The sequence below is a fragment of the Cnephaeus nilssonii genome, assembly GCF_951640355.1.
Source record: "Cnephaeus nilssonii genome assembly, chromosome: 6".
Taxonomy (NCBI): Eukaryota; Metazoa; Chordata; class Mammalia; order Chiroptera; family Vespertilionidae; genus Cnephaeus; species Cnephaeus nilssonii.
This window is the reverse complement of record NC_137077.1, coordinates 53,944,679-53,971,606: the sequence shown is the minus strand read 5'-3', so window position 1 is coordinate 53,971,606 and position 26,928 is coordinate 53,944,679. Positions and strand designations below refer to the sequence as shown.

Sequence of the window (26,928 nt, the reverse complement as noted above, 5' to 3'; positions counted from 1 at the left end):
TAATGTAAATATCTGTATTTTCCGATGGTCTTAGGCTCTACAGCAGCGGTTCTCAACCTGTGAGTCCGCTAGCAGGGTCGTCTAAGACCATCAGAAAACACAGATATTTACATTACAATTCATAGCAGTAGCAAAATTACAGTCATGAAGTAGCAACGAAAATAATTTTATGGTTGGGGGTCACCACAACATGAGGAACTGTATTAAAGGGTCGCGGCATTAGAAAGGTTGACAACCACTGCTTTAAACAATGAAAAAGAAATTCGCAAATGCAACTATGAATTGCCACAGAAGAGATGCAGTAATAATAGCTATTGGATACTCACCATTCACCAGGGAGGATTCCAATGTGCTTTTATTTAGCTAGTTAGTTAAAAAAATTTTATATATTTTTTTATTGATTTCAGAGAGGAAGGGAGGATGGAGAGATAGAAACATTAATGATGAGAGAGAATCATTGATCAGCTGCCTCATGCACGCCCCACATTGAGGATCAAACCTGCAACCCAGGCAGGTGCCCCGACTGGGAATTGAACCACAACCACCTGGTTGCAGGTCGATACTCAACCACTGAGCCACACCGGCCAGAGGCAAGGTACTTGTTATGTATCACCTCATTTAACCCTCATAATAACTTAACGAGGTGTGTACTGTGGTAGGCGACGAAATAGAGGCACAGAGAGGTTTGACTACTTGTCTGCTAGTAGATCTGTAAATCCTTATCACAGTGATTCTTGACCTGGGTTCCTGGCTTTAGATGGTCTGTGAGCTCCCTGAAAAGTATATACAAATCTTATCTGCCAAGTCGTTTTTATGGGGCTTAGAACCCTCCTTAGATTTTCAAAGAGGTCCATGGTGTCCAAAAGGTTAAAATGACCTCCCTAGAAGAGCGTCTCAAGGACAGTGGCTAGGATTAAAAAAAAAAAAAAAGGTGGTAGGGCATACACCTGTGTGTGTGGGGCGGGGTGTGTGTGTGTGTCTGTGTGACTCAGCACTGGGAATTCTGGGATGTTTCTTGAGTGAGGGGAAGTCCTCTTCACGAAGGCTGAGAGAAACATGGGATGATCCAGGGAGGGGGTTGAGAAAGAGAGGGTGAATTCTCTTTGCTTGCTAGCCCTCATCCTTCCACAAGGTGAAGGGCAACTGCTTCCTCTCTATGACTTCCCCAAGTGTGTGTGTGTGTGTGTGTGTGTGTGTGTGTGTGTGTGTGTGTAGGACATATGCAACATTTGTCTAAGGAGAGGAAACTTGAAAAGATGGACAGAGACTGGAAAGGCCCTGGGTACCATTTTCCCAGGGAAACAGACAGCCTCCCAGTATGCTTCAGCTCTTCCCCCTCCTTTGGTTTCCTATCCGTTTTGTTCTCTCAAATCCCCCACCCTCTGGTCCCCAGCACCTGCCCCCAGGTCTCTGCAGATGTGCTCAGTCCCTTGCTGACTCCGCATTTATTCAGTTTCGACTAACTTTTGTAGAGCGCCTAATGGGTGCTGGACAGAAATTCCCCGTGAATGCTCCAGTGCGTCCCAAGGCCTCCTGGGGTTTTCCGTTTTGATGACAGCATTTGGATTCTTAGACTTCCTGAGAGTTGGAGTCAGCAGGACTCACTGAACTCATCTTGATTCTCCTCCCTCGTTATAAAGTGAAGGGAACGGAGGCTTTGGGGAATCTCCTATTGTCAGACAATGTAAGAAATGCAGGTGAAAATGGAGAATGAAGCAGGATGTTGCAGTGTCATCTCCCTCAACATTCATGTGTCTGTTAGATACTAGGCATGGCCAGGTGCTAGAACTATAAACACGATGAGATTCAGTCCCTGCCTTCCGGAGGCTTAGAGTCAATGTTCTAGTGTTTAGCCCATTCAGGCACAGGCCACGTTGCTTCACTAAAATGAAACCATTGTGACAGGCTTAACCTGGAGCTTCTGGTTTTGTCATTTCTCTTCCCCCAAAACAATGATCACTGAGACACTTTGTAGCCCTTGGGGAAAGGTGTTCAAGAGGTTTGGGCCCAGCTCCCGGAATGCTCTCCAGCAGGCCAGGGGGCTGTGGCCTGGTTAGGTCTATGATCTATGGCTGTACTTCCCGGAGGACACGAACCACTGATGCTTACTGCAGGGCTCCACCAGGCCTCAACGGGAGGGCGTTGCCAAAAGAGGTCCAGTGTAACCCACCCTCAAAGCCCCTCAGAGCCTCTGCCAGCCCCACTGCCCTCTTTTCATGAGGGGGGTGGGTCTGGTCCATTCCTGTGGAGGTGAGCAGGGCCTAGGCTCAATCAGGGGGGCCATGAGCAAGCTGCCCCACTTCCAGCTTCATCCCACTCTTCAATCCACCTCCTAATCCCTACTCCTGCTGCCCTGAGGTCTGTTGTTTAAAAACCTTTATGTCTTTGAATCTTGCGGAGAGATTTCCATGAAACTGGATGAACTGTGAGCCCAGGAGAGCCGGAGGAGAGGGCCTCCTGTGCAAGGGAGAGGGGAGGGTGGCATTGACTGGGGCTCAGGGTCTGTGCTGCAGTTGGGGAAGGACAGCCTTGGGCCCCCTCATTGCCTGTCCATGGTTTTCTCAGAGCTCTTGCAGGATCGTAGTTCCCTGTTGCTGCAGATTGTGTCAAGGTCAGTGACCTGAGGTCAACCACAGACTTGTTCACCACGTTTCCTCACACCTGGGATTTCAGGTCTCCTTTACCCAACCTGTGTCCCCAAATATTAGCCATATTTATACTTTTGTCTTATGTTCAATGTGTGTGTGTGTGTTTTTCTTTCTCCCCTCCATTCTTCATTATCTCTCTGTCTGTGTCTCTCTCTTTCCCTCATTGATAGTTGTTGAGTGCTCACTATGGGAGCTGTCCAGAAAACTGAAAATGTGGGTGAATATTTACAATTTCTGTGGGAAGAACATTGATCTGTGCAAACCCAGGCCTATTCTCCACTTCACCCACCTGAGATTTCAGGTCTGTTTTACTCAACCAAAGTTTTCTTAGGTGTTCACTGTCTCTTATCTTTTTCTCATTTATACAAAGTGGTTTTGTTCCTCTCTTCCTCCTCATTCTTCATTCTCTCTCAGTCTGTGTCTCTCTCTTTCCCTAATGGGGACAGCATTGATGTGTGAAAACTCAAACATGGCTCTGTGTGATCCACACTGTGGACTCACTAGATTTCCTCAGCATCTGTCCTGTCTCATCAAATCTCCTCTGCCAGGCAGGGGGCTGGGCACTAGGAATAAACCAGGAGGAAGGCTGACTCTGTCACCACAGTTTACAGGGTCTGCACTGCCCCAAACCCTGCAGACAGCATGTAGTTATCTGTTATGTGTTCTACCTGCTCCCCATGTCACCTCCTCCTCCTGTCCTCACTCAGTTGGAAGGTGAATTGGAACCACAGCTGTGTCCTCACTGCACGGTCTCAGCACAGTCTTCCTCTCTCCCCTCTGTGTGCCCAGGACTCTGGGGCCTGGTGAATAATGCTGGCATCTCTGTGCCCACGGCACCCAATGAGTGGCTGACCAAACATGACTCTGTGAAGATACTCAACGTGAACCTGTTGGGGGTGATCGAGGTGACCCTGAGTCTGCTGCCCCGGGTAAGGAAGGCTCTGGACCATGTGGGTGTCTTGGGCAGTGGAGTGTTTCGGGTGGGGGCTACCGCATCTCTAAGCACGGTGTCGAGGCCTTCTCGGACTCCCTCAGGTATTGGACTGGGACAGAGGCCCTCCCTTGGTTCTTCTGCTTCTGTGCTTCCGGGGAGCCTTTTCCAAGGGGGTGATTTCACACAGCCTCAGAGGCTTTCTCCTCCAGATCCTTCTCTCTTGCTTTATGCCAGGCATTTTCATTGGGAAGCACCTTTTTTTTTTTTTTAATCATCACCTGAGGATATGTTTTTATTGATTTAGAGGGAGAAAGAAGGATTGAGATAGAGAGAGAGGGTGGGGGGGAGAGAGAAACATTGATTGGTTGCTTCTCATACACACCCTGACGGGGGATCGAACCCACAATCTTTTGGTGTATGGGGTGACACTCCAACCCACTGAGCCACCTGGCTAGGACTGGAAGCACCTTTTTGTTGTTGCTGTTCTAGATATTAGTTTGGGCCCCACACAATTAGTTTGATTCAACCTGTCCCTGTGCACAGTCCGAAAGCAACTGAGGCAGAATTGGAACTGATCTGACCCCACTGCACAGCTGATGCGCATACATAACTGCTATGGAAATTGGGTTCCAGGGGCCTGCAACGGGAGGGCGTTGCCAAAAGAGGAAGCCCCAGGGAAGCACTTTATTCAGGGAGCTTCCTCATCACATCAGCAGTAGAGACTGCACTGGCTACAGGGCTGAGCATGGGGGTGGGGAGCGGGCTGGGAGCTGAGACCACAGGCAGAGAGAGCACCTTACAGGTGAGATGGCCTGTCGGTTGACCTGGGTGGGAGAGAAGAGGGAGGGGTTCAGGAATACAGGAAAGATAAAACGGACACAGCCTGGACCCATCAGCCTCAGTGGCCAACTCAGCTAGATCTTGGCTGGAAGGCTGTGTCTCAACAGGGATCCTGAGAAAGGACACCAAAACCAGTTATTGATTTGTCTTGAAAACATGGATTTCCACTGATTATATTTGCCTTAAACTTGAAAACTTTATTGAGGCCCAGGTAGTGAAACTGTGACCTTCGGGAGCAGTGGGGTGTGGGTAGATGAGAGGAAGAATCAGGGGCTTTAAGGATGGTTAATAGATGGATGGAATGACCTGGGTAGGGATTTGAAGAGGAAAGTGAGATCCCTTCCTTCCTTCCAGAGAGCTGAGGGGCTAATGTCTCCTCTCCAGGATTTGTCATGAAATCTGGAGTCACAGGATGAGGTATAAGGATGGACAAACAAGTCCTGAGGCCCTGGCAGGACCCAGCACTTCTCTGGATGCCTCAGGTCTCTTCTCCACCTCCCATCAGCCTCTGTGGACAGACAAAGGGTGAAAAGCACAGCCACCAGCCTGATCCATCGGCCGCAGGAGCCAGCTGTAGAGTATCTGTCCCCTCGTGTAGAGTCCTGTGACCCCCATCTTCTGTCACTACACCATGTTCCCATGCCCAGATCCCATCCTGAACTTTTCTAGTGGAGGAGAGTAGAATCACCTCTGGATCCCAGACTTTCGTTTTCTGAAACCTTTATTGAGCACCCGCTGTGTTCTGGGCAGGAGTTCCCTTAATTCCGTAGTGCTTACTGGGGCCCCGACTCTTTGCCTCCAGGGTTCTGACAATGTTCTGAGAATGGACTAAACAGAGAGTGGGCATTTGCACATCGTGAAAGATATTTATAGGCTGAGTACAAATGGGAGTTGGGGAGTACTTGCCAGGTGTCTTAGCTTTCTTCCTTTGGTTTAAAATCATGAATATGGTGCTTTCAGGGGAACCTCATGCTGTAGAACTATCTCTCTGTTCTTCGCGATACAGAGAGGGAGGTGGGATGTTGCAGGGCTATTCAGTCTCCAACCTTAGTGAGAGCTTGGTGTGAGACGTGAGACTGCTGAGGACACAGAGATGACTGCGAGGATCCTCAAGGATCTCTGCATTCTTTGAAGCTCTGGTGTCAGCTGACTCAAGGTTAATGCATGTCTCCCACTCAAATGCCAGGCAAGAACTTCATGCTTAATCTGAAGTCTCTGGATTTGCACAATATTCTTTACACACAAACATAGCCAGGCATACCAAACAAACTGAAATGAAATAAGAATAGTTGATTTACATAATACCTTGGCCTTACAAGTGTATGTTCACAAGCTTTGGATTCACCCCAAAGAGTGCTCTCCAGAGTGTCAGAGAACTGTGGGGTTATAAACCCATGGCCCTCCATTCTAGGCTCTACCTGGGGCAGAGCTGCATCCAGATGGGTCCAGTGGCCCCAAATGTGGACTGTGACTTAAGGGGGCCAAACCTGAAGATGGAACAACAACAAAGAAATCCAATGCAAACCAGCCCACATCTTCACCCCTACTCTCCAAGAAGTCCCATCCCTCCTCCTTCTAGACTCCATTGTTGGGGAGGGAGCCAGGTCCAGTGCGATGAACCCGTCAGGGGTTGGGACCCATGCAATGAGACAGCCCCAAGGACACTGCCCTCACTCCTTCCTTTTGCTGCCCTGGACCTTTATGAGGAGCGCGGGCTCAATGACTTTCCACCAGTAACTCTCATCCCCTCCAGTGCCAGACCTTCACACCTAAAGGCAGGGGTGCATCTCAAAATGTTTGGATCCACACTCCAGGCAGTGGGGCAGCATACCTATAAAATTGGAAGCCAGCTTGCACAACTGACCCTCACTCCATACCCTTTCCAGAGCCCCTTTTCATTTACCATGCAATCCCCTCTTTAGAGACCCATACAAGTAATAGGAGGAGGATGTTTTTCTTTGGACAGAAGTCTCCGCTAAGACTCGGTGGAGCCACCAGGGGGCGCGTGTCTCTGTTCCAGCTCTCCCATTGCTCAAGTGGTGGTGCCCTGGAGCCTGACCAAGCTTTGAGGGGCCCTTGCACTTCCTGTTAAAGGTCTACTGCAGACACTCACTGCCATGAGACTCAGTCTCTGGGACGCTTCTGAAGGATTGCTCATTCTAGCCCCTGTAGCTCCCAGGTGAGTAGATGTCATCCAGATTCCGTTTCTCTCTTACTGCTCTCTCCTGAACTTCCTGTGATTGTTCCCAACTGGATGGACTCTGAAGCTCCTGGCAATACCCAAGCAGTTATATAGCTTTTAGGATTCACCAGAATGAAGCACCGATCAGGTGGGCTGGGAGATTTCTCTGCCTCTAGCCCTTGAGACTTTGTGGTTGAAGGAATGTGGTCACAAAGGAACGAAATCTCCAGTTGCTTCCAAGAAACAGCAAATTTTCCCCTTAGGAGGGTTTGCATGCCCCTTGGCTCCCTGAGGGCTCCTTCCTCCCTCCTTGCTTTCCTCCTTCTCTATCCTGGGAAAGTTTTGTAGCGGGTGCTGGCCGTCACCCCAGGAAGCAGGACCAGGCTGGTTTCTGCAGGGCCAGCAGGTGCCATCCTGCTGCCGCCTCCCAACATGAGGGACAAACACTCTCAGATCCACACAGTACCTCTCTGCAGACAAGAGTTACAGCTGAAGGCTGAGTCTGCCCCTGTCTGTCTCTTCTGCTTGCTGCCATATGTCCAGGCATTTCTTTAAGGAAACCTCTCTCCTCTCCCAGTGCCTCTACTCTTCCCTGCTTACCAGTCAGAACTGTGAAACTGGACAGTGAGGGAGGCCCCAGAGCTTGAAACTGGCGTCTTCTGTTCCTGTCCCACGCTGCAGATCCGTTCCCCCCACTGGCTCACCCCCTTTTATGAAATGGTTTCCTCATCTCACCCTGAAGCCCCTCGGGGACAGCCTGTCTGGGCTCCAGGGTCTAGTCCTTTCTTTAGTCTCCCGAGGGGGCAGATGTCTCCACCTCCCCATCTTCCCCCTCATACAAAGTGGACGGAGGCCTTTGTGGTTACTGGGGTTACAGCATCCCTGATGGTGAAGTTAAGGATCCAGACGTGGTCCCTGTTAAGCGGATCCTTTCTACCTTTGGAGTCTGGGTCTGGGTCTGGATTCTGCACGTGTGGCCAGCAGGGGAGAGTCTCAGCATGGGGCAGAGGGCCAGGGATGGGGACAAGGCGTCTTCATGGGGTGAGGGGGTAGCTGTTAGGCCTTCTTCCCACAGGCCCTTCCTTTCCACCATCCCAGGTGCCGGGAGAAGTTTCCCTGAGTGTGGCCGTCCCATTCCCTTCTTCTCCTGTTTGCCTCTGAGGTAAGTCAGACACCCTCCCGTCTCCAGAGAACCTTTGTGCCCCTGATAGTTTCTGCATCAGCAGGGGACAGGATACCCCTTTCCCTCTCTTTCTAATCCAAAACTTAGTTTTCTAAGCAGAGCTTAGTTTTCTTAGGAGTGAATTCTGTGCTGAGCCAAGTGAGAACCTCAGGGGCTCCGCCCGCTGCCAAGGTCACACGGTAGGTGGAGCTGAGCTGGATATTGAACTCACGTGTGTCTTGATTCAAAGTGCGTCCTCTTTGTGAAACTCTCCAGTTAACCGTGGTCGGCGAACTGTGGCTCGTGAGCTACATGCGGCAATTTGGCCCTTGGGTGTGGCTCTTTCACAAAATACCAGGGCCTGGATGAGTCTATTTTGAGGAAGTGGCGTTAGCAGAAGTTTACGTTTAAAAAATTTGGCTCTCAAAAGAAATTTCAGTCGTTGTACTGTTGATTGTTATTTGACTAGGTTGACTAATGAGTTTGCTGACCACTGTTCCAGTAGATCAGGGGGGCAAGGTTCCAGACATGAGCAGAAAAAAGGGAAGAAGACAGTTCTGGACCATGAGACCATGACCATAGGGGGCTCCTATTTAGGGCAGGTTGATGGGGAAAAGAAGAGAGGAGGGAAGGAGGGAGGAGTGGGAGAACTCAGATCAGGTGGCTGGGAAAACTATCCTCAGGTCAAGGGATTTCCTGAGCAATGCAATGTCATCTATTAGAAATGGTGTAAGTGTACCAAAGATCTACAAAATGGGGCACGGATCAATCATTCGCACTAAACAAACAAACAAATACTCACTAAACCAGATGAACAGAAAAGACTTGAGGACTCCATGTCAGAGTGCCTGGAGACTGGTATGCTAACTTACACCCTGTGTTCTTAGATCCTCCGGACTGAACACGGGCCACGTTCTCATTTCTCCCTTGCCTACCGCCTGTCCCTCAAAGCCATGTGGCTGTACCTGACAGTCCTCGTGGGCCTGTACTACCTTCTGCGCTGGTACCGGGAGAGGCAGGTGGTGAGCCACCTCCGGGACAAGTATGTCTTCATCACGGGCTGTGACTCGGGCTTCGGGAACCTGCTGGCCAGGCAGCTGGACCTCCGAGGCTTGAGGGTGCTGGCTGCATGTCTGACAGAAAAGGGGGCCGAGCAGCTGAGGGTCAAGGCGTCAGACAGGCTGGAGACAGTGATCCTGGATGTGACCAGCACAGAGAGCATCGCTGCGGCCACCCAGTGGGTGAAGGAGCGCACGGGGGACAGAGGTATCACCCAGGTTTCTCAAGTCTGTTCCTTCTCTCCTGTCAAGAGAAGACCCCTTGCTACCTGGGGAAGATTCCCAACGTGTTTTCTAGGACTTGAGATCCTACTAGCTTTCTTCACCTCACCCAGCATACCAGCTGAGCCTCTTCTCAGTCCACTGCCCTAGCCTCTGACTTTGGAGCTCTGTAGTTTGGGAGAGGTTGTGTTGATGAGAATTGGTCCCTGCAGAATTCCTGTCTCTGTCTCTGAATTTCTAGATGCTGAGTGCCCCGGGGAGATCAGGGCCCACTTTCTGGAGGAGGGGTGGAGAAGGGGGCAGGAGCCTGAAGCTTAAATGGGTGGCTGGGGGGCAGCGCTGGAACTGGGCTCCTGTTCTCAGCACATTAACATGTTCTTGTTGGTGAGTCATAATCGTCCAATCAGGGAGTTGATGTCACCCATTTTCAGGTGACAACACTGAGATTTCAGGAGGGTCAGAAAGGGAAGTCAGAAATCTAATGAGTGTTCGTGTCCTCTCTCTCTTTTACTGCAATTGTGCCTATCATGTTAAGGGGGAAGAAAAAAGACAGTGATCTCATTTATCTAAGAAATGTAAAATACCATCAATGTAGGAAATTTGGAAAGCACAGGGATAGAGAAAACTCACCATAATTTCACAACCTAGAAATAATGCTGTTAACATTTTGACAAATATTATATTTTGTCCATAGTTTGTATCCTATTCTATGCATTAATAGAAGATGAGCAATTATACAACATAATGAAATTTCTTCAAAAACATTAATTAAAAATTTTTAAAAATCAATTACAGTTGACATTATATTAGTTTCAGGCGTACAGCACAGTGGTCAGACATTTATCTGACTTATAAAGTGATTCCCCAATAAATCTAGTATCCACCTTGTACCACACGTAATTATTACAATAATACTGACCTATTTTCTATGCTGTACTTTACTCTCAGTGACTATTTCATAACTGCCCTTTGTACTTCTTTTTTTTTCTTTTAATCTTTATTGTTGAAAGTATTACATAGGTCCTCCTCTGTCCCCCAGGAATCTCTCCAGCCTGCTCTTGGCCCCCCCTTTACCCTAACCCCAGATCCTCACCACCCCATTGTCTGTGTCCATAGGTTATGCATATATGCATACAAGTTCATTGGTTGATTTCTTCCCATCCACCCTCCCCTGCCTTTGTACTTCTTAATCTCTTCACCTTTTTCACCCAATCCCCCATGCCCCTCCCACCTGGCAATCATCAATTTGTTGTCTGTATGTATGAGTTTGTTTCTGTCTTCCTTGTTCATTTAGATTCCACATATAAGTGAAATCATATGGTATTTGTTTTTCTCTGACTTATTTCACTTAGCTTATATAATACCCTCTAGGTCCATCCATGTTGTCAAAACTGGTAAGATTTCATTCTTTTTTTATGGCTGAGTAATATTTGTACTACTCCTTTATCCAGTTGTCTATTGATGGCCACTTACGTTGCTTCCATAAATTGGCTAATGTAAATAATGCTGCAATGAACATAGGGGTGCATATATCTTTTCCAATAAGTGTTTTGGATTTCTTTCTTTTGGAAGAAATACCCATCGGGTGATTGCTGGGTTACATGGTAGTTCTATTTTTATTTTTTTGAGGAACCTCCATACTGGTTTTTGGTGTTTTTTTTAATATAGAATGAGGACTAGGAAATGCCTCCATCTTTTTTTTTTTTTAATATATTTTATTGATTTTTTTTTACAGAGAGGAAGGGAGAAGGATAGAGAGTTAGAAACATCGATGAGAGAGAAACATCGATCAGCTGCCTCCTGCACACCCCCTACTGGGAATGTGCCTGCAACCAAGGTACACACCCTTGACCGGAATCAAACCTGGGACCTTTCAGTCCGCAGGCCGACGCTCTATCCACTGAGCCAAACCGGTTTCGGCCTCCATACTGTTTTTCATAGTGGGTACACCAATTTGCAATTCCACCAACAGTGCACAATGTTTCCTTTTTCTTCACATCCTTGCCAACATTTGTTGTTTATTGATTCTTAAAATATATTTTTATTGATTTCAGAGATAAAGGGAGAGGGAGAGATAGAAACATCAATGATCAGAGAAAATCTTTGATAAGCTGCCTCCTGCATGCCCCCCAATGGGGATCAAGCCCACAACCTGGGCATGTTCCATGACAGGGAATCGAACCATGACCTCCTGGTTCATAGGTCAATGATCAACCTCTGAGCTCCCCTTCTTTCCTCCTGCTGGGCTGTTTGTTGATTTTTTGATGATAGCTATTCTGACCGATGTGAGGTGATATTTCACTTTGGTTTTCATTTGTATTTTTCTGATAATTAGTGATGTTGATGATCTTTTCATATGTCTATTGGCCAGCTTTATGCCCCCTTTGGAGAAATATCTATCAGGTCCTCTGCCCATTTTTTAATCAGATTGTTTGTCTTTTTGGTGTTAAGATGAATTTCTTATATGTTTTGGATATTAACCCCTTACAGGATATATCATTGGCAAATATCTTCTCCCATTCTGTAGGTTGTCTTTTCGTTTCATTTATGGTTTTCTTTGCTGTGCAAAAACTTTTTATTTTGATGTAGTCCCATTTGTTTATTTTTTTTCTTTTGTTTCCTTCCCCGAGAAGACATATCCAAAAATATTCCAAGACCAGTGTCAAAGAGTTTACTGTCTATGTTTTTCTTCTAGGAGTTTATGGTTTTGAGTCTGACATTTAAATCTTTAATTCATTTATTCTTGTATTGGGTGTAAGAAAGTAGTCTAGTTTAATTTTTGAGCATGTGTTTGTTCAGATTTTCCAATACCATTTATTGAAGAGACCGTGTTTATCCCATTGTATATTCTTGCCTCCTTTGTCATAGATTGCTTGGCCGATGGGTGTGCGTTTATTTCATTGCTCTCTATTCTATTCCATTGATCTATGTGTCTGTTTTTATGTCAGTACCATGCTTTTTAAAAAATTGAATTTATTGGGGTGACATTGGTTAATAAAATTATGTAAGTTTCAGATATACAATTCTACAGTACATCATCTGTATATTGTATTGTGTGTTTACCACTCCAAGTCAAGTCTTCTTCCATCACCAATTATCCCCTCTTTACTCTCTTCTACCTCCTGCATTTCCCCTTCCTCCTGGCAATCACCATACTGTTGTCTGTGTCCATGAGTCTTTCTTCTTTTTTTTTCTTTGCTTAATCCCATCACCTTCTCAGCCAGCTCCCAACCCCCTCCTCTCTGACACCTACTATGTTCTTTTGATTATTATAGTCCTGTAGTATGGTTTGTTATCAAATAGCGTGACACTTCCAAAATTGTTCTTCTTTCTCACGATTGCTTTGGCTAGTCAGGGCCTTTTGTGGTTCCATATAAGTTTTGGTACTATTTTTAGTTCTGTGAAAAATGCCAATGGTATTTTGATAGGGTCTGCATTGATTCTATAGATTGATTTCAATAGTATGGACATGTTGAAAGATTGCATTGAATTTATAGGTTGATTTTGGTTGTACAGACATTTTAACAAGGGTAATTATTACTATACATTAGCATGGTATATGCTTCTATTTATTTGTATCTTCCTGAATTTCTTTCTTCAATAGCTAATAATTTTCTGAGTACAGGTCTTTTGCTTCTTTGATTAAATTGATTCCTATGTTTTTGGTGTGTTTTTTAAAGATGAAATTTTAAATGAGATTGTTTTCTTAATTTCCCTTTCTGATGGTTCATTATTGGTATATAAAAATGCAACCAACCCCTGGCCTTGTGGCTCAGTCGAGTGGAGCATCGTCCCATGAACAAGAAGATTTCAGGTTCATTCCCTAGTCCGAGCAGGTATGGAAGGCAACCAATCAATGTTCTCTCTCACGTTTCTCCCTCTCCCTCTCCCTCTCCCTCTCCCTCTCTTTAAAATCAATAAGCAGCCCCCGCTGGTTTCGCTCAGTGGATAGAGCATTGGCCTTGAGACTGAAGGGTCCCAGGTTTGATTCTGGTCAAGGACACATGCCCGGGTTGCGGGCTCGATCCCCAATAAGGGGTGTGCAGGAGGCAGTCCAGCAATGATTCTCTCTTATCACTGATGTTTCTATCTCTCTCCCTCTCCCTTCCTCTCGGAAACCAATAAAAATATATTTAAAATAAAATATAATCAATAAGCATATACTCGGGTGAGGATTTTAAAAACATGCAACCAATTTCTGAATATTTGTTTTTTATCATGCTACTTTTACTGAATTCATTTATCAGTTCTAATAGTTTCTTTGTGGACTCTTTAAAGTTCTCTCTATATAATATCATGTCATGTGCACCCTTTCTAATTGGATGCTTTTTATTTCTTTTCTTGTCTGATTGCTGTGGCTAGGACTTCCAAAACTGTGTTGAATAGAAGTGGTGAAAGTGGACACCCTTGTTTTGTTCCTGATCTTAACACATTGCGGACCAGTAGTTTTATTGCTAGCTTTACGCAGTGGCCAGATAAATTTCTATTGAACTAGTACAAAACAGTTTTGCATAAATGTTAAAGCACGCTTTAAAATTAAATACCCATTGCATTTTGAAGTTATTTATTACAAGTTCTTACAAGCTAATATCTTTTAAAAGTATGATAGTTTGTAAAACACTGTAATATGAAAATGAACTAAACAAAGCTGGCAAATGTAACGGTTTCTCTTCTCTTACCATTACTTTTGCAAACTTTGGTAGGATATTTCTTTTTATCTGAAGATGGAATTTGCACAGGGATGTGCTGCTTCATGTTGCCTGATCATCTTTGTGGGTGATCTTTCTGAGGAGCTCTCCTACTTCTAACACCTGATGGATTAGGATTGCTAAATTCTGGATTTGCTCATTTATCTACTTGGGATGAGATCCACTCTGTTGCTACAGTTAAAAGAAAGTCTTTGTATCTTACTTGACTTTCTGGATTGAGTGCTTGATAAATCCTGAATGAATTGAAGAGTACACAATTAATCAGGTAAAGCACTACTTTCTTCTTTTTTTTTTAAATATACCTTTATTGATTTCAGAGAGGAAGGGAGAGGGAAAGAGAGATAGAAACATCAATGATGAGAGAGAATCATTGATTGGTTGCCTCCTGCATGTCCCCTAATGGGGATCAAGCCTGCAACCCAGGCACATGCCCTTGACTGGAATCGAACCTGGGACCCTTCAGTCCGCAGGCTGACGCTCTATCCACTGAGCCAAACCAGCCAGGGCTAAAGCACTACTTTCTTCGTCCATTTTATTGGTTTTCAAAGGATATTATATGTTGAAAGATATTGGTCAGCAAGATCAACACCTTGCATATAGTTATTATACTGCACAATGGAAACTGGCTTCTTTATTTCCTCTCCAGTATGCCGATTTGTCTTTTCTGTTTTACAAGAGGAAGCATCATGGATAGTTGAAATAATTCGAACTTCTTTTTTATCCTTCCAAATCTATAATAAAATGTCACCTTTTCTTCGGGAGGCTATTTCACCTCTTTTAAGCATAGATGCTTCATCTTTCAAACATTTTGGCAAGCCTCTATTTGTTCGCATTGTTCCTCAAACTCTGGTTTTATGTACTAATAAAGTTTCTGCAATTGAAACGCTATTGTAAGAGTTTTCTTGATGTATGTGATGCCCCAATTCCAGATACAGCTGAAGTAGTGACAGAATAGAGTCATTCAAGTTTTTTCCTTCATCTGTGTAAATTTCCACATTGCAAATATACCCAGTCTTGCTCTCACATATCACTCTTACAGGTAAACCATGTTTAATAATTGTAGCTGGGTTGTAAGTTCGAAATAGAAGATGTCCCCTCCAGGGATCATACCTTCGTGTAATGATAATTCTCGCATAAGTTTATATATTGTTTGAAACTTACGAATAAAGTGGTCGAGTACAGGTTAAATTTTAAATAGCCTGGATAAAGATTTAGTCATGTTTGCATTGTCATTGAAATGCCAGTAAATCCAGATTTGTTGAAAACTGTTTCGACTCATCGTCTGAGGAAATATTGGAACAGCTAGAACTGGATTTGTAGACCAATATTCTTTCCAAGTATCCTTTCGAGTATGCCCCATTAGCACTATAAATCCAAAAATTTTTTTTCATATCTGTTGGAGTAACAGGAGACCACTTTATTGCTTTCAAAATTTTGTGCTTTCCTAAATTTTGGTTATAATATATGTTCGATTGATATCAAAATAGTTCAAACAGATCGTTGTCAAAAATCAACTTGGTGACTTCAATGATGTTCTTAGAATCAGACGGTATAACCGTAACCCCAGAATTACCTTCAATTTTTTCCAAATTAGGTTGAAAGTCCTCTTTTGACCAATCATTATCTCAGCAACCAAGATGCAAATTACACTCAAAATCATGTGTGGAATTGTTCAAATTTTCAGGTTCGGAATCACTTGAAATCACTATTTTTCGCCTTTTTGAAGGAATAACCAAGGACCCACTGTCAAAGCTTTCATCACTTTCACTTGGACTATCTGATAAATTGTCAGCAAATATATCCAGAATTTTATCATGTTCTTCATCACTATCCATGGTTACTGAGCACTTTAAAAATATCAAATTGATATAAAAAAGTTATTTTTATTACTAACTACAACAGGCTAATTACTTTTAATTCCTTTTGTAATTTTTAACTTCAGAGAATTCATTTTCCATTACTGTCTTTCTCTAAATGACAATAATGAAAATCAGAGGAATCTCGTGATTGGCCATAAGGCTTAAGAACAGAAATCCGAGAATTCTCATGATCCGTCCTCAATGCATTAAGGAAAACAAAAATATTTTTGTATTAATAATAGAGACTATTCTATCTTTCTGAGTAACATTCACTGAAGTAGTATCTTATGATATGATATGGAATTGTTTCCTATATTTTATTCAACATAAATGATGTCTTGGGAAACTTTTTTTTTACCCAAATCTCTATAACTATGTGCATCGATTTGGTTCTTAGAAGGGAAATACATGGTAGAAAAATATGACCCCTATAGGGCAGAGTATGGCTGAGCAGACCAGGGACTCCACTCTGGGTCAATATTTACAGATTCCCATCACCAGCCCTTGCCTGTGTCCTACTGATCCCCGCTCCTGCTGTCGAGGTTGGTGGTTGGTAAATTTTAAATCCTCAGGACTATCTTTGCTCTTGCAGAGAGGTTTCCATGAAGCTGGGTAAATGATCAGCCCGGGGGCTGCGGTGGGGGTGGAGGAGAGTGGCCTATTGTGCAAGTGGGAGAAGCGGGTAGCATTGTGTGGGGCTGATGGTGAAGTCTGAGCCTGAGTGGGGGAGAGGCAGCCTTGGGCCCCCTCAAAGCCTGTCCTTGGAATTCTCAGAGCTCTTGCAGGATCATAGTTCACTGTTGATGCAGATTGTGTCAAGGTCAGTGACCTGAGGTCAACCACAGACTTGTTCACCACGTTTCCTCACACCTGGGATTTCAGGTCTTTTTTACCCAAGCTATGTCCCCAAATATTAGCCATACTTAATACTTTTGTCTTTTGTTCAATGTGTGTGTGTTTTCTCTCTCCCTCCATTCTTCATTACCTCTTTGTGGTTGTCTCTCTCTTTCCCTCATTGATAGTTGTTGAGTGCTCACTATGGGAGCTGTCCAGAAAACTGAAAATGTGGGTGAATATTTACAATGTCTGCGAGAACATTGATGTGTGAAAACCCAGGCCTATTCTCCACTTCACCCACCTGAGATTTCAGGTCTGCTTTATCCACCAAAGTGTTCTTAGGTGTTCACTGTCTCTTATCATTTTGTCATTTATACAAAGTGGTTTTGTTCCTCTCTTCCTCCTCATTCTTCATTCTCTCTCAGTCTGTGTCTCTCTCTTTCCCTCATGGGGAACAGCATTGATGTGTGAAAACTCAAACATGGCTCCACACTGTGGACTCACTAGATTTCCTCAGCATCAGTCCTATCTCATCAAATCTCCTCTGCCAGGCAGGGGGCTGGGCACTAGGAATAAACCAGGAGGAAGGCTGACTCTGTCACCACAGCTTACAGGGTCTGCACTGCCCCAAACCCTGCAGACAGCATGTAGTTATCTGTTATCTGTTCTACCCGCTCCCCAAGTCGCCTCCTCCTCCTGTCTTCACTCATTTGGAAGGTGAATTGGAACCACAGCTGTGTCCTCACTGCACGGTCTCAGCACAGTCTTCCTCTCTCCCCTCTGTGTGCCCAGGACTCTGGGGCCTGGTGAATAATGCTGGCATCTCTGTGCCCACGGCACCCAATGAGTGGCTGACCAAACAAGACTTCGTAAAGATACTCAACGTGAACCTGTTGGGCCTGATCGAGGTGACCCTGAGTCTGCTGCCCCTGGTGAGGAAGGCAAAGGGCCGAGTGGTCAATGTCTCCAGCGTCTTCGGTCGTGTAACCTTGATTAGTGGGGGCTACTGCATCTCTAAGTACGGCGTTGAGGCCTTCTCGGACTCCCTCAGGTATTGGACTGGGACAGAGGCCCTCCCTTGGGTCTTCTGCTTCTGTGCTTCTCGGGGAGCCTTTTCCAAGGGGTTGATTTCACACAGCCTCAGAGGCTCTTCCTTCCAGATCCTTCTCTCTTGCTTTTTGACAGGCATTCATTGGGAGACACTTTTTTTTATCTTCTGGAGGTCTGGATGGGCCTCAGGGCAATGGAGTTGATTCAACCTGTCCCTGCCCATAGTCAGAAAGCATCTGAGGCAGAATTGGAACTTATCTTGCTCCACTGCACAGCCCATGCGCGTACATAACTGCTATGGGAATTGGGTTCCAGGGGCCCTGTTGGCAGTGAAGCCCCAGGGAAGCACTTTATTCAGGGATCTTCCTCATCACATCAGCAGTAGAGACTCCACTGGCTACAGGGCTGAGGATGGCTGTGATGGAGGCAGGGGCGGGGGGTGGTGAGACCACAGGCAGTGAGAGCTCCTTACAGGACAGATGGCCTGGAGGTTAACCTGGGAGGGAAAGAAGAGGGAGGGGTTTGAGGAGCATGGGAAATATAAAACAGGCACAGCCCAATTTTTTATTGCATGTGACAGAAATACAAGGGCATAGAATTTAAGTGGTGCCTTTCAGCAGAATTGGTAGGATTTAGAGTTATAAGCAAATGTATGTAAATACTTGTAAAAATACTCAAACTCTGTACACAGGCAATACTATCATCATAAATTTTCTCCTCCTGTCTGCTGCACTTCATAACTCCCCACACTTTTGAGCTTAATCTACTGCAATCATATATATATTGGTGTTTTATTCGGTTGGTGTTTTTTTCCAGGTGTTGTTTTCTTTTATGAGACCTCTGAAGTCTTTGTCTCTCTGTCGTTTTGCCTTGCAGGAGGGAGCTCTCCCACTTTGGGGTGAAAGTGGCTATCATTGAGCCCGGTTTCTTCAAGACTTTTGTGACCAGTACTCCGGTGATTTCTAGGAGCTTACAAGAGGCCTGGGATAAGGCCAGCCCAGAGGTCAAGGAGGCCTATGGGGAGAGGTTTCTGGCATACCGTGAGTGAGCCTTGTGGTCCATGGGGGTAGAAGCAGACCATTGTCCTGAAGTCTAGATTCATAGTTAGTACCACCTTAGTCTCAGGTCCAACCTCTGTGCTCTGTCTCACCCACAAACAGGGACCTTTAATTCTATCTCCATGGTCCCATGTTGTCAACTGGTAACCCAAGGAAAGTATCCAGGCTTGTTAGACGTGGCACCACCGTCTTATGTGAACTTCTCATGTTGTTGAGGATGAAACTAAAGCCAGAGAGAAAAGACACCCGTGACCTCCTGGTGAACAAGTATAAGAGCAGCTGGCTTTCAGGCACTTAGATTTCTAGTGTCTGTGGAGACCTTCAGTTGTGTGTTGCACATATTCCTAGGAATAAAGCCAGAGGTGGATTAGAGTGAAACAGTTGTGCCTGGGGGAGGAGGGAGGCACCCACTAAGGAGTTTAGGTGGATTCAATGTAGGGGACCAGGAAGTCTAGAAACTCATTCTGTAAGCTGATCTTAATGGGTGGAGGTGGGCATACATCTGGATTTTTTCTCATTCTGGACAGGCCTGAAAGCATTTGGATTGTTGGATATAATATGCACAAAGGATCTGTCCTTGGTGACGAACTGCATGGAACATGCTCTGACCTCCTGCCATCCCCGCACCCGATACTCACCTGGCTGGGATGCCAAGCTCATCTACCTTCCCATGAGCTACATGCCCACCTTCCTGGTGGATGCCGTGGTCAACTTGGGTAACCCAAGACCTACTAAGGCCATGTGACCCAAGATTGTGGTGCATAGTAGGGGGAATTGGGTACTGTGTGAGGGAGGGGATACATCTGTAGAGAGAACTATGGTGCATTTTTGTTCACATTCTCAAATACTGTTATTAAAGTAAAATTAAATAATTGATTCAAAGAATATACATTTCTTTAAAGCCAGGGAAGGTTTCTGTGCAGGACAGGGACTAATGTTGCAGAACCTTGTTCTTTCCAATATTCCTAATACTCTGCCAGCCCCTTCACCATCCACAATTCACCAAAAACCCTGTGTTATCCTCATAATTAGCTAGTTATTAATATAAGAAAGGAAGCAAACGGGAATCAAATAATAAGCTTAGTAATCAAACATTAAGCTGAATAAACTGGGAAGCTGAAGCAGATATCAGGACAGCATTCCAATGAGTTGGCAAGGAAGCTATAGCATAAACAGACTCATTCACACACTCCAGGGGACTGCCATGGAGGAGACTTAATCCCCAAAAGTGACTGGAAAATCACCCCGAGGTGCTGCCCTGCCCACCCACACTGGATTCCCAGAGGAAGGAGGAGGGGAAATTCCTCTGCTGGGCACATGAGCAGTAGAAACCAGATGATGTAACAGAACTTTTGCACATGCACAATAAAAGTTGTTAGCACAGGAAGGAGGTGTTTCCTTTTGGGCATGCTCAGTGAGAGCCAGGGTCATACCAGAGGGGCAGTGCCTAGCCTGGGAAAAACTGGGAAAGTGATCAGATTGGATAGAGGGTGTGGAGCCCCAGTGGGTCCAGGAAAGGGCTTGGTTGGGAGGAGCGCCTACCCCCCACCCCACCCCCCGACACACACAGGCAAGCCTGGAAGAATCAGAAAGTTGGTTGGATGGACTGAATGACACCTTGTTCTTTACTATGAACCAAGAAAATATGGAGAATTAACAGCCCTGTCACTGTTGCTTCTAGACCAGTGGTTCTCAACCTTCCTAATGCTGTGACCCTTTAATACACTTCATCATGTTGTGGTGACCCCCAACCATAAAATTATTTTCGTTGCTACTTCATAACTGTAATTTTGCTACTGTTATGAATTGTAATGTGAATATCTGATATGCAGGATGTCTTAGGCGACCCCTGGGAAAGGGTCGTTTGACTCCCAAAGGGGTTGCGACCCACAGGTTGAGAACCACTGTTCTAGACCCTGCCCTCCCTCTATGTCCCTGAGGGTGTACTAGTCTTAATGCTCTTAACCCCAAATAAAATCTTGCCATCACATTTATGTATTTACTAGAGGCCCGATGCACGAAATTTGTGCAAGTGGCTTGACCCTCACAGCCCCGGCTTTGTCCAGAAGGTCTTCCAGAAGGATGTCCGGTCTAATTAGCATATTACACTTTTATTATTATAGATTTTTCCCATCACATTTAATCTTCTCCACATGTGTGCCTTTTGAAATTCTTTTCTCTCAACAGCACAAATGAACCTGTTTTCACCAGTAACACCTGCCCCTGCCAATGAGGTCTATGGGTCTGTTTTACAATCCTTGCAGTGTCTGCCCCCTGTCTCTTCCAGAGAAGTTTCCTGCAAGCTGAGTGGGCTTGGGACTTGGGAGGATGGGGCAAGGATGGCCTTTGGAGGGTGAGAGGAGACAGTGACACTTCCTGGAGCCAAGGGTGCAGTCTGCACTAGGTGTGGCAGGAGGCCTCCTCACCTGTTCCCAGAGTCTGCCCTGAGCATTCACTCCAGGGTGGACTTTGGAATTTTCTGGCATAGAAAGTGAACTTGACTTTTTGAGCAGATATTGCCTTGGGATTGAGGCAGGGTGTTTCAATGCTAGTCTCTTGATGTTCAATGCAGGCCTGTCTCTATTTAACCCTAGTCCTGGGATTTCAAGTGTATCTTTCCCAACCATGGTGTGGAAAGTAATTAAATTATTCATGGTTTTTCTTTTTCTCACTCTCAGCCCCACCCCACCCCCACCCCCACCCCCGCCCGGTTTCCTTACTCTTCTCTAGTTTTCCCTTCATTACTATCTCTTACCCATTTCTCTCTACCTGTCTACATGTCTCTCCTATAAGATAGTGTTGAATACTACTTTATCTCAGACTCTGTCCATGCATTTAACAAAGATGGGCTTATTGCCTATTGTGTGCCAGGCACTGAGGAGCAGAAAAATGAGAAGGACTATCCCTGCCATTTAGGAGCTAAACACGTTTCCAAACTCTGACTCGCTGTAATCACCACGTTTCTGTTTCCTCTCCTACACTCTTTTTCCTTATAGCATGCATCACACTGTTGTTGACTTAATAAAATAACTTTAATTGGAACCACACATGTGTTCTCACTACAGGGTCACAGCACAGTGTTGCTCTCTTACTCCCACTGTGCCCAGGACTCTGGGCCTGGTGAATAATGGGCATGTCTGTGCCCACGGCACCCAATGAATGGCTGACCAAACAAGACTTCATAACAATGCTCAGTGTGAACCTGTTGGGGGTGATCCAGGTGACCCTGAGTCTGCTACCCCTGGTGACATAGGCAAGGGGCAGTGCGGTCATCGTCTCCAGCATCTTGGGTGTGTGTCCATGTATGGTGGGGGTACTGCATCTCCAATACAGTGTTGAGGTCTTCTCTGATTCCTTCAGGTTTTGGGCTGGGACAGGGGCCCTCCCTCAGTCCTCCCGCTTCTGTGCTTCTGGGGAGGACTTTTCCAGGGAGTTCATTTCACACAGCTTCAGAGGCTTTTCCTTCCAGATTCCTCTCTCTTGCTTTGTGCCAGACATTCATTAGGAAGCAATTTTTTATCTTTTGGGGATCAGGATGGGCCTCAGGTCTATAAAATTTGATTTAACCTAACCCTGTCCTGGAGGAGGGCCCACAGTGACTAAGGCAGAATTGGAACCTGAATAACTTGGCTGCAGAATCCATGTCCTTAACCCCTAGGATAGTCAGTTCAGGGAGTCTTGGAGCTGGGGGTAGAGCATTTGACTGAACTCTACAGATACTTCTGGGCACATCTGTCAGTGCACAATTAACATCTGAGGATAACAAGGCTTGTCCCCTGGCCTAAAATGTCTGACAGCCGAGAAAGGGACAAGAGATACAGAAATGGTATGGCCATCACTTGTGATGGTTGTGACCATGTTAGCCATGGTGGCGTGGTAGCCAGTGGAATGGGGGAGGGTCCTGGAGAGGGGTCTGAGCTGAGGAATGAAGAACTGAACTTGGAAACCTGGCAACGTAGGGTGGAAGGCTTCCTGGCTGTGGGAAGTAAGGTGAGTAATGATTGACTGCCTCTGCTGTGGGGTCCTCCAGGGATAATCATCTAGGCCTGGCCTGGCAGGAAGGATGCTGGAAAGGTGGGCTCATGAGGGTGTGGCCCTGGACAGGCCATGGACTTTCATGCTGTTGGTGGCAGCACAACCCCATGGAAAACATTAAATCAGGGGAGCTACTTTGTCAGATCAGCCTCTAGAGAACCCACTGGCTAGAGGATAGAGAATAGCTCTGAATGTGGGGAAGCTGAGACCACAGGCAGAGAGAGATGCACCTTAGAGGACAGCTTGCTAGGGAGTTGACAAGAGCAGGAGATGACTGAGGAGTATGGAGGAGATTGATAGAATTTAAGGAGAAAGAAGAGGAGACAGTGTTTAAGCAGTGCTTTGCAACAGAATAGGTAGGATTTATTTATTATTTTTTAAAATATATATATTTTTTATTGATTTCAGAGAGGAAGGGAGAGGGGGAGAGAGAAAGAAACATCAGTGATGAGAGAGAATCATTGGCTGCCTCCTGCACGCCCCCACAACCCGGGCATGTGCCCTTAAGTGGAATGGAACCTGGGACACTTCAGTCCACAGGCTGATGCTCTACCCACTGAGCCAAACCAGCTAGGGCTAGAATAGGTAGGATTTAGAGCTAATAAGTTTGTGTATGTAAAATATATGGGTAAATATTTCAACTCTACAGGGAGCCTATTTTATCTTTATATTTTTCTCTTGTTGGCTGCTTTACTTCACAACAACCCCAGCTTTCAAGCTTACTTACTCCAGTCTGCTTTGGAATTGTGTTGTTTGTTGTGTCTCCCAATACCTTTGAAGTCCTTGCCCCTCTACCAGTGTGCCTTATAGAGGGAAGCTCTCCCATTTTCGGTGAAGATAGCTCTCATGAAGCCTCATTACTTTGGGCTTACAATGAGCAACCCTAAAATGTTTTCTTATGGCTGCAAGGAGGCATGGGATTGGGCCAGTCCAAAGGTTAAGGAGATCTATGGAGAGAAACACCTGGCATCTAGTGAGTGAGCTGTGGACCATGGGGAGAGGAGCAAACCATTTTCTGGAGCCTGATTTCATCATTAAAGCCTCATACAGTCTCAGGTTCATCCTCCTGGCTGACTCTCCCACTCAGTGGAACATTTAGCTTTATACCCGTGATTTTGTGTGGTCAACTAGTAACTTAAAGAGAGGGTTTAGGTTTGTTAGAGCTGGAGACCACCATGTCATGTAAAGCCTCATTATGTTGAAGAGCAATCTGAAGCCAGAGAGGGAGTTCTTTAAAACTTTCTTCCCAAATTAGAGCCAATAATTGGAGTGGAAGGGTGGAGAAGTATGTAAGGATCCTTTCTCATTTTGAACAGACATCAAAATAAATAAAAATATTTTGAAAAAATGTAAGTTGAATTTATCGTTGGTGAGAACTGCATGAACTGCACCTGATACTCACCTGGCTGGGAGGCCAAGCTCACCTACCTCTCCATGAATTACATGCTTAACTTCCTGGTGGGTGCTATGGTCCACTGGAGCTCCCCAAATCCTGCCAATGCCCTGTGAAACCAAGACTGGGGTACGTGGAGGGTCTAGTTGGGGTGCGATGTGAGGATTAATGCTTTATGGGGAGGAAAATAGGGTGGAGGGAGTGAACACTCCAGTCTCTAGGATCACCCTCCACCTTACCTCTGCCCCAGGCTTCTCCTAGGACTCTGAGGGAATTAGGAGGAAAGAACCATGTTTTGAGGCTGAGGAACAGGGATCCAAAAGCACACAATACGTGCCCTGTTCCTTAAGCAGCTTCTCAAGATTCTGAGCCTCATGGCCCTGGATTTACACTTTGGGGAAGGAATGAACACTGGAAGGGGGCTCAGCCCCATCTTCTCTGCCTCTGTTTACCTCCTCAGAGTGTGCCCTGGCCCTGGCCAGTCTCCCCCTCCCACAGGATGGAAAAGGCCTGGTGAAGGTGAAGGCCCCTCTCCACTGAATATACCTGTAGAGAGAGGTAGAGGTGTGGAGGGCAACTACCAGGCTGACGCATCAGCCGCAGGTGCCAACTTAGCAGGGAGTCCTGCTGAGAGCGGGTGGCCTTCCCAACTTTAAGAAAAGAGCCTTCTGTGTGGTCCTGCAGCACTCCAAGCCTCCATCCATGGCCTGGATTTTGTGATGTTAGGAGTCTGAGCCCAGGAGAGCACTGTCTTAGCCAGCAGTCAACAGAGAGACCCATGAAGTGGTGAGCCAGGCGCTGGCCTGTGTTGGGGCAGTCTCAAGATTCAAGCCAACCCCTGGGTCTCACCTGTCTTCTCAAGGACTGGGTTACTCCTGAGCCTGCTCAGCCCTCAAGTGACATTATCTGACATCTCCCAACCAAGACTTCCCTGTTCACTCACCCATAAAGCAGAGTTGGGAAATGCCTCCTAGATCCAGTGTAGGAGGTGTTGTGCCTTGGAGTGGTTATGAAGGAGGTGAGGTTTGCTTCTATCACTTCCCATACAGGCTTTGGGTTTGTTCCCCAAAGATGGGTCCATGAGCTGACCCCCCCTCCCCCCACCCGTGGTATAGAGCCGCCAAGCTCATTGGCCTTTTCCACCTGCTTTATCTGATTCTGGAGCTGACCAACCTTGATAGATCGTGGAGCACAGAGATGCATCCTTGACCCTTCACTCTAGTGATCTTTGTGTCAGACCTTCTAGACGGAGAAGGTATGGGCAGTTGGCCCTGTGTCTCTGGGAATGAGCTGGTGACCCTAGAGGTTTAGCCAAAGACTCCAGCACTATAAACTCTAGCATCATTCTGTCCCTTCATCTTATGTAACCCTGGGTGTGACCCCTCACTACTCACACCTCTGTCTCATATCCTTACTTCCTTATTTTTACCAGCTTCCCTCCAACCTTTCTGTGCGTTCTTTGCCCCATTGCTTAAAATCTCTCCCTTCCTTCCAAGTCCTGACCCTGAGAATTTTCCAAGCATCTGGCCCCAGTCCTCTGCTTTTCCCAGATGTCATTTCCTATTAGAGTCAAGGACTCATGCCCTGACCGGTTTGGCTCAGTGGATAGAGCGTCAGCCTGTGAACTGAAGGGTCCCAGGTTCGATTCCAGTCAAGGGCATGTACCTTGGTTGCGGGCACATTCCCAGTGGGAGGTGTGCAGAAGGCAGCTGATGGGTGTTTCTCTCTCATCGATGTTTCTAGCTCTCTGTCTCTCTCCCTTTCTCTCTGTAAAAAATCAAATATATATATATATATATATATATATATATATATATATATATATATATGGACTCAGCCCCAGGGCCTTTCTGCAGCTGCCCAGGGAACTCATGACCCATCCTCATCATCTGGCTAGACCTCATCTCATTGATATTCATATCAGAACTCTCTCTTCTCTGGCCTTCCTTCCCTATGCCCAACTTGTCCCCGCTCCTTATTACTCTTGCCACCTATGATTCTACCTGTTATCAGCCCCATACCTTAAAATTACTTCAACTCCTGGCCTCCCTTCCCTCTGCACATCCAACTAGTCACTGTGCCAATTGACTTCATAATCCCTTCCTTCTACCATCACCACCCCACCTGCCAGGCTCCCCAGGTCACCAGATCAATCACCTTGTGTGTGTCTGGTCCTGGGGGTAGAAGAAAGATGCCCAGAAAAATGCCCAGTGGGGCCCTAGTTGGTTTAGCTCAGTGGATAGAGCATCGGCCTGCATATTGAAGGGTCCCGGGTTTGATTCCAGTCAAGGGCACGTACCTTAGTTGCAGGCTCGATCCCCAGCCCTGGTTAGGGAGCGCACGGGAGGCAATCAATTGATGTGTCTCTCTTACATCGGTGTTTTCTCTCTGTCTCTCCCCCTCCCTTCCACTCTCTCTAAAAGTCAATAGAAAAATATCCTCAGGTGAGGATTAAGAACGAAAAAATATCCGGTGGGGGCCCTGTGTCCTCAGTCCTTGATTCCCTTCATTTGCCTGATGTTTAGAGCTGGGCCTGCTTGGAGTGCAGCGAGAGTCCTCATTGGCAACTTGAGCACCACCTCCCAAGAACCCAGGCCCTGAGGCTCCCGATCTTTCTGCTTTCTGGGAGTTGGGGCTTCCCATCCCCAGCCTCCTTCACAGGAGGGGCCTGCTGCCTCTGGCTTCAGAAGACATATCTATCCTGAGAGAACCTTTTTTTCATCATCTCTCATAATGGAGACTCACCTAAGGGCAGAGAATTCCAAAGAGCTAATAACCTGGAATTAATTTCTCTTTGGGTTTGGAAGGCACAAAACCAATTTTGTTTGTTTTACATTAATGAATGTCTTAATTTTTTCCTCTAAAAATAGAAATTAAGTTTATTTACATGCCTATACTCCTAACAAATGATTTTGATCCCTAGACCAGAAGTGGAGGATTT

General features: G+C 45.9%; 1 protein-coding gene across 1 annotated transcript; it reads left to right on the top strand.

Annotated features, from left to right (window-relative positions):
• Window positions 1–8,719: 8,719 nt before the first annotated feature.
• LOC307100833 (retinol dehydrogenase 16-like) lies at window positions 8,720–19,314 on the top strand (the record flags this gene model as incomplete). The annotated part of the gene is made up of 4 exons (XM_079773448.1): window positions 8,720–9,032; window positions 17,244–17,502; window positions 18,378–18,541; window positions 19,087–19,314. 4 exons carry the CDS (start codon window positions 8,720–8,722, stop codon window positions 19,302–19,304), a joined length of 954 nt encoding a protein of 317 aa, XP_079629574.1. The 3' UTR covers window positions 19,305–19,314.
• Window positions 19,315–26,928: the final 7,614 nt, after the last annotated feature.